Raw genomic sequence first — 6,971 nt, 5'->3', positions numbered from 1 at the left:
TCCCCAGGGTCGCGTGGTGCCGAGCCAGGCCCCTGGCCGGTGAGCTCCCCGCCGTGCTGCTCCCCCCGATTCTCTCTCCCAGCACAGCCAGCTTTGGGGGGTTTGGATGGCACCCAGCAAGTGGCGCGTGGCAGGCACTGGAAGGGTCTGTGGGTCCAGAGCTGGAATGGGCATCATCCCCATCCCCGTCCTCTGCAGATGGATGCTTGTCCTGCGGTGCTGCGGGCAGGAGGGATGGGGGTCCCCTGCTCACCCCCCCCGCCATGACTCCCCCCTCTTCTCCCCTCAGTGCATGAGGCTGGTGTTTGCCCGAGAGTCACCCAGTGCCCGCACTGACGCCCAAGGCAGCGCCGGGAGCCATGTCGGGTTCCTACGACGAGTCAGCAGCGGCTGCGGAGGAAACAACCGACAGCTTCTGGGAGGTGAGTCCTGGCCACGCTCTCCTCCCGTGGAGCCCCCACCACCGTCACTGCATCCCAGGGTGTCCCCTGGGCTGGGGGGGGACAGCGCTGCCCTCCCCTCCTGCAGCAAGCCCTGCCTTTGGGCATCCCTGCTGCGGTGGCTCCAGTGTTCGAGCCAGCTCTGTTGGAGGTCTCCAACTTGGCTGACCCCGAGGGGCACAGAGTGATGGAGGGGACCGAAAGGAGTGGGGTTTGAGCAGCCCCAAAGCAACAGTTCCATACCTGCACCCCCAAAGTGCCCAGTGCCTCCCCCATCCCCAGCTGGGGCTGAGCCAGGCAGCCTGGCCACAGCTCCCATGCCTGCCTGTCCTTGTCCCATCCCCATCCCCATCCCCATCCCCATCCTCCTCCCAGGTGGGGAACTACAAGCGCACGGTGAAGCGGATTGACGACGGGCACCGGCTCTGCAATGACCTCATGAACTGCGTGCACGAGCGGGCCAAGATTGAGAAGTCCTACGCCCAGCAGCTCACTGACTGGTCCAAGCGGTGGAGGCAGCTCATTGAGAAAGGTACTGTGGCTTCCTCAGGGGGAGTCCACCCCCCCCAGGACACCTGGGTCCCATGGGTCCCCGTGCACCATCACAGCTTCATCTGGTAGAGGTGGAGGGGGTAAGGGCTGTGGAATGACACTCAGCTGTCCCCTCTGCCCCCCAGGTCCCCAGTACGGCAGCCTGGAGAAGGCATGGGGTGCCATCATGACAGAGGCGGACAAGGTGAGCGAGCTGCACCAGGAGGTGAAGAACAGCCTGCTGAATGACGACTTCGAGAAGGTCAAGAACTGGCAGAAGGATGCCTACCACAAGCAGATCATGGGAGGCTTCAAGGAGGCCAAGGAGGCTGAGGATGGATTCCGGAAAGCCCAGAAGCCCTGGGCCAAGAAGCTCAAGGAGGTGAGAGAAGCGCAGCGTGCCCTGGGGCACCCGTGCCATCTCCCAGCTCCAGCTCTGGGTGCCCGGTCCAGGCTGGGAGAGCTGGATGGCACCTCCCCGCAGGCAGAGGGATGCTGTGACTGCTACTCTGATGTCTTTTCTTTCTCCTCTCTGCAGCTGGAGACAGCCAAGAAAGCCTACCACCTGGCATGCAAGGAAGAGAAGCTGGCGATGACCCGGGAAGCCAACAGCAAGGCAGAGCAGTCCAATACCCCTGAGCAGCAGAAGAAGCTCCAGGACAAAGTGGAAAAGTGCAAGCAAGATGTGCAAAAGGTGCGAGCCGCTGCCCTGCTCCAGGCTCACAAGTCATCAGGCAGGGAAAACCAGTGGAAATGGCCACCACACCCCTTTCCCATCCATTCATTCCCGTTTTCCCATCCCTATGCTCCTGTAGAAGGGTGAGGACTTGCAGGCAGTGCTGAGGAGTGTGAGCAGGACAAAGATTTACCCCTTTTACTGGGGCAAAATTTCTCTGGCAACCAGACTGATTTCACCCATAGAGGCTCTTGCCTCAGTCTGGGCTCCCCAGCATGGTGACCCACAAACCATAACCTCTCAGTACCCAAAAAGGGCCTCTGAGGTGCTTGAGGTATAACCAAGGTACCCTCCCACACCTTCACAGACTCAGGAGAAGTACGAGAAGGTGCTGGACGAGCTGAACAAGTGCACCCCGCAGTACATTGAGAGCATGGAGCAGGTCTTTGAGCAGTGCCAGCAGTTTGAGGAGAAGAGGCTCAGCTTCCTCAAGGAAGTGCTCCTGGACATCAAGAGGCACCTGAACCTGGCCGAGAGCAGCAGGTAGGTGCCTCCTGCGCTGGCTGGGCAGAAAGTACCTACACAAGGTCTCCTTGTGCTGCCTGGAAAGCAAACCAAGCCCTGGAGGGACCGAGTGCTTCCAGGACAACCCATTCCCTCAATACAAGGCGGAGGGGTTTCTGGCCAACGTGATGGTCACTAAGAGGTACCAGAGCGGCCCGAGGGTTGTGTGGGAGTCTGATGTCCCCCAGTGCCTTGTAGGAGGTGACACGACCTAGGCATGTCCCCATCCCACCCCATCCCTGGGGCACCCCACTGGGGTCCACCCCCGCCTGCAGCACCCTGACCCACGTCTCTCCTCGCAGCTACGCCAACGTCTATCGAGAGCTGGAGCAGACCATCCGCCTCTCAGATGCGCAGGAGGATCTCCGGTGGTTCCGCAGCACCAGTGGCCCCGGGATGCCCATGAACTGGCCCCAGTTCGAGGTGAGGCTGGGCATCCCAGTTGGGGTGCAGGCAGCCAAGCAGGGCAGCCGGGCGCTCAGGCGCCGGTTGTTCTGTGCTTGCAGGAGTGGAACCCAGACTTGACGCACACGATAACGCGGAAGGAGAAGCAGAAGAAGGGCGAGGGAGTGACCCTGACCAACGCCAGCAGCACGGGCGAGACGGGGGCACCGGCGGGCGAGCGTGGGAGGTGAGGGCCAGCAGGGAGGGGACATGCCATGGGAAAGGCATGGCGTTTGCCCGTGCAAACGTTGCCAGTGCTGTGGGGACACGCAAGGCGACGCGGGATGTCCTCGGTGACAGCCGCCACTCTTCTCTGTCCTCCCTCCATGACTTGTTGGACATGTCATTAGCTGGGAGTCCTGCTCACTGCAGCCCCCACTCCCCTGTAACCTTGGGGAAGCTGCAGCATCCTCCCAGATGCCGGCAGCACACGGTGCCTGCCCACCCCACCATCCTCCTGCCCGCTCTGACGGCCCCTCTCCCCCTTTCTCCCCCACCCCAGTGTGAGCAGCCACGACCGTGGGCAGACCTACAGTGCCGAGTGGTCCGATGACGAAGGCAGCAATTCCTTCAACACCAGCGAGGCCAACGGCGGCACCAACCCCTTCGACGAGGAGTCGGCGGGGAAGGGCGTGCGGGTGCGGGCTCTGTATGATTACGATGGGCAGGAGCAGGATGAGCTCAGCTTCAAAGCAGGTACCGTCCATCACTGGTGCCAGGTCGGCTGGGGCTCGTCTGCCGGAGCTGCGGGTCCCCCACATTTTGGTGTGAAATCCCTCAAATAATTTCTGAGTTATCCCAGCCCTTCAAAAAGTTGAACTGGCAGAAAGGGGAAGGCACAAGCTGAGCCCAGACCCAGCTGGGACCAGACAGATGGTGGGACAGGGCACATGAGGTCTCATGGGTGACCCCTTGCCTTTCTACCCTACAAACCGGCATGCTCAGGATCAGTCCTAGAAAACCCCAGCAGCTCCAGCCAGGGGAGAAACAGGGTGGCAGAAGAAGCTCCAACAGCTGCAATGATATCTCCCCTTTCTGCCTTCCTCTCCAGGTGATGAACTAACCAAACTTGGTGAAGAAGATGAGCAAGGATGGTGCAAAGGGCGCTTGGACAACGGGCAGCTAGGTCTCTACCCCGCCAACTACGTGGAGGCAATCTAAGTCTTGTGGTGTGCTCCTCGTCGCCGTCAGCAGATAAATCCACCCTCCGTTGTCTCCATCTCTCCACCAGCCAACCAGCCATTTTGCCGTCTGGTCCTTCACTCCTCACAGTTAGAGATTCAGACATATTTTCCGACCAAGCTTTTATTTTTTTAAGAGTTGTCTCTGAAGAGTATTTTGCATAGTCGCTTTCTTCTTCTTCTAAGATAACGTGAAGCGAAAGATGACGTTGTCCGTTCGTCTACGTTAGTTGATTTTTTTTCTGAGCGAAAAGCTGATACCTCAAGATCTTAAAGCCCAACCAGTGAGAGCTCCTGATTGGTTGGTTTTTAAAGATACTGAAATCATGAGCCGCCTTCTGATTGGCTGGAACTGTTCCAAAATGCATGGCGCTGAAGCTCCTGGGACCAATCAAATTCACCCCCCAAAAAGCGAGAGGGATTGGAGTCTGACTCCATTTTTTTTTGGTGTTTCCGCATTGTTCTCCCCGGTTCATCCTCCCTCCCCGAAGGAAGGAGATGAACGTCCCCTCCTGCCCCGCAGCCACCTGGCCCCATCCGTGGGCATGTCCGTGCTCATGGGCAGGGCTGGTGGCAGATTGATACCCAGGCAAGGTGGGACCAGCCCTACTATGGAGCTCCTCAGCTTCCTCCTCCTCCTCCTCACGACTGGGCTGTCAACATGTCTGGTGTGGGTGGAGGTTCCCGAGCTGATGGTCCGGATGTGCTACAGGGAGCAGCATCGCCCTTCACGAGGGCAGTTATCCAGCGCACACCACATCCAGGGTGAGATGGCCCTAAAATGCTGTTTGGAGAAGGACCCACCCCAGCCCGATGCCACTGGAAGCACCTTCACGCCCAGCCTGGGATAGCGGGGACCAGTTTGGATGCTGCTGGGGACAGTCCCCATCCAACTGCCTTCCTGAAGAGAGGCAGGAGCAGAGCAGGGGTGGGGGATAAGCAACTTCCAGCTTTGCACGTTGCCGGCAGGAGCTGCAGCCAGCCGGAGGATGAGGAAGGCTCGGTGCAGGCAGCAGACCCCAGCCTGGGTAGCAAAGCAGCTGCCTGGCAAAGACGGCGAAGAACAAGTTGCACCAAAGCAGGGGAACAGCCACAGGTTCTGCCTTCTGCTTTTCTCCAAGGGGCTCTACCCTTCCTGCACTTGGGGTCTGCAACCGGCCACAGCGTGGACAGGACCCCCTCAGCACCCATGGGTGCTGCCACCCAACATGGTGACCCCAACCCCTCTGCCCCGGGCACATTTGCCATCCCAAGCTCTTCCCTACAGGTCATCTCTCATTTTTTTCCATACCATCACCCTCAGCAGCATCGATGCCATCATATTCCTGCACGCCCCTCCCGCTTGTCTCCTGCTCCCTCTGTGGGTTCGTGAATTTTTTGGCCCCAGGGCTCAAGTGTTCTCGCGGAGGCAGGAGATGCACCATGTGCCGGGCATGGTGGGCGAGTACCACCCGGCCCCGCGTCCCCTGCCAAGTACGCAAACAGGAAAAAAACCACAAAAAAGTCAGAAAAAACCCAACCAACCACCTGTCTCAGCAATGCACCCTGGTTTTTTGTACATTGATTGTGTAATTTAAGAAGTATATATATAATATATATATATATATATATCGTGATTGTATTACCGTGGATACAACAACAAAAAGCAGCAAGCGAAAATAACCGAGCTCTGTAAGCGTCCTTCGGGTCTGGGTCCTCGTTTGCCTCTGTGCGCCGGTCTCACTCCCCCATGGAGGTGGCTGTTGGGGTTACGGACCCCACTGCCCGGGGCGGGTGCTTGAGCCCCCCGACACCCTGAGGAGCCACAGTCGCAGCTGTTGCACCCCCAAAGTAGGGATGCCTCCACTCTGAGACTTTGGGGTGCAGTGGGATGGGGGGCTCAGCTGCATTGCTGGGGTCCTGGGGGACAAAGGGGCTGTGGGAGGGGGGGAGCAGCCACTGACTTTGGGGACCCCCTTGTCAACCTGCCAGGCAAAGCCTTGTGAAGCCCATGGGAGGATTCAAGATAAAGCAGTTTTGGGGGCCATTCCCAGTGCCAGCAAAAGCAGCAGCCCCCAACCCAGTGCTCCCCAGTACCCCGGGCAGGGGCAGATGGGGAAATCCCGACGGGGCGAGTTGATGCTGGCAGAGGGAATAGTGCCCCCCAGGCTGCCTATGAGCCTCAAAACCTTAGGAAAACCAACGTGCAGGTCACTCACCCGTCTCCCTCCCCAGAGAGCTGGGGAAGCCCCAGGACAGGGCAGTGGCCGAGGGGTACGGGGCACAGGGAGTGGGACCCTCTGGGGCATGGGGGGGGCACTCTCTGGGCTCCTGATGGAGAGGGGGCAGAGAAAAGGGATTTATTTCCCCTTATTTAAGGGCTGGAGCTGCAAGGGGTTTGGGGAGAAACCTGGCTGTGAGTCCTGCGGCGCTGACTGCCTGTCCTGCTGCAGTGGGCATCTGCTGGGTCAGGTCCCCTCGTCCCTGGGGACACAGTGTCCCTGGGTGCCCCCTCCCCAGCTGGCAGGAGCTTTCCTCGCCATTTAACCCCCTTCCTGCCCACCTTCCCTGCAGGGACATGCAACCACCGGCCTTCACCCACCTCACCAAAGGACCTGTGAGAGGGACACAGGATTTGGGGCACCAGTATCCCCAGCCCATCCTCCTGGTGCTCCCCGCGCTGGCTGCGGGAGCAGTGGTCGCACGCAGGAAATCAGAAGACACATTTTGCTGCTTTTTTTTCCCACATTTTTTTTTTCCCCTTTTTCAGAGGCCAAGGCAGTTTTCCTCCTTCCCCTGCTCCTCTCCTCCCTGCAGCCGCCCTCCAGCTGGGATGCTTGCAAGGCTGGCCGAAGTGCATCTGCTCCTCTGCCATGTAAACAGTATGAAACAGGCAGAACAAAAAGAAAAAGGCAGGAGCTGTCACAGGCAGCTATTTTAAGTTAAAAACAGAAGACCAAGAACCAGGTGGTTTTTTTCCTTTTAAACTCCCACAAAGCATCTCGTGGGTACATGGGCCCGTCTACCCTCATCATTTGAACCTAAACCACAACTTGCCACCAGCAAAAACCAAAAAGCAAATAAACAAATAAAAAAATTATAATATAAAAGATCAACATTGCCAGGTAACTTAGACTCTTGTGAAATGTGCAGTTT

The 6,971-nt window shown here is 58.5% G+C and overlaps 1 protein-coding gene across 1 annotated transcript; it reads left to right on the top strand.

Annotated features, from left to right (window-relative positions):
* Positions 1 to 289: 289 nt before the first annotated feature.
* On the top strand, positions 290 to 4,361 carry PACSIN1 (protein kinase C and casein kinase substrate in neurons 1). Its single transcript, XM_010584671.1, has 9 exons — positions 290 to 422; positions 816 to 972; positions 1,118 to 1,353; positions 1,510 to 1,665; positions 2,015 to 2,190; positions 2,514 to 2,634; positions 2,718 to 2,842; positions 3,158 to 3,351; positions 3,707 to 4,361. Exons 1-9 carry the CDS (start codon positions 360 to 362, stop codon positions 3,814 to 3,816), a joined length of 1,338 nt encoding a protein of 445 aa, XP_010582973.1. The 5' UTR covers positions 290 to 359; the 3' UTR covers positions 3,817 to 4,361.
* Positions 4,362 to 6,971: the final 2,610 nt, after the last annotated feature.

The sequence above is a fragment of the Haliaeetus leucocephalus genome, unplaced genomic scaffold (genome assembly GCF_000737465.1).
Source record: "Haliaeetus leucocephalus isolate CR32 unplaced genomic scaffold, Haliaeetus_leucocephalus-4.0 Scaffold1000, whole genome shotgun sequence".
Taxonomy (NCBI): Eukaryota; Metazoa; Chordata; class Aves; order Accipitriformes; family Accipitridae; genus Haliaeetus; species Haliaeetus leucocephalus.
This window is presented reverse-complemented; position numbering and strand designations above follow the sequence as displayed.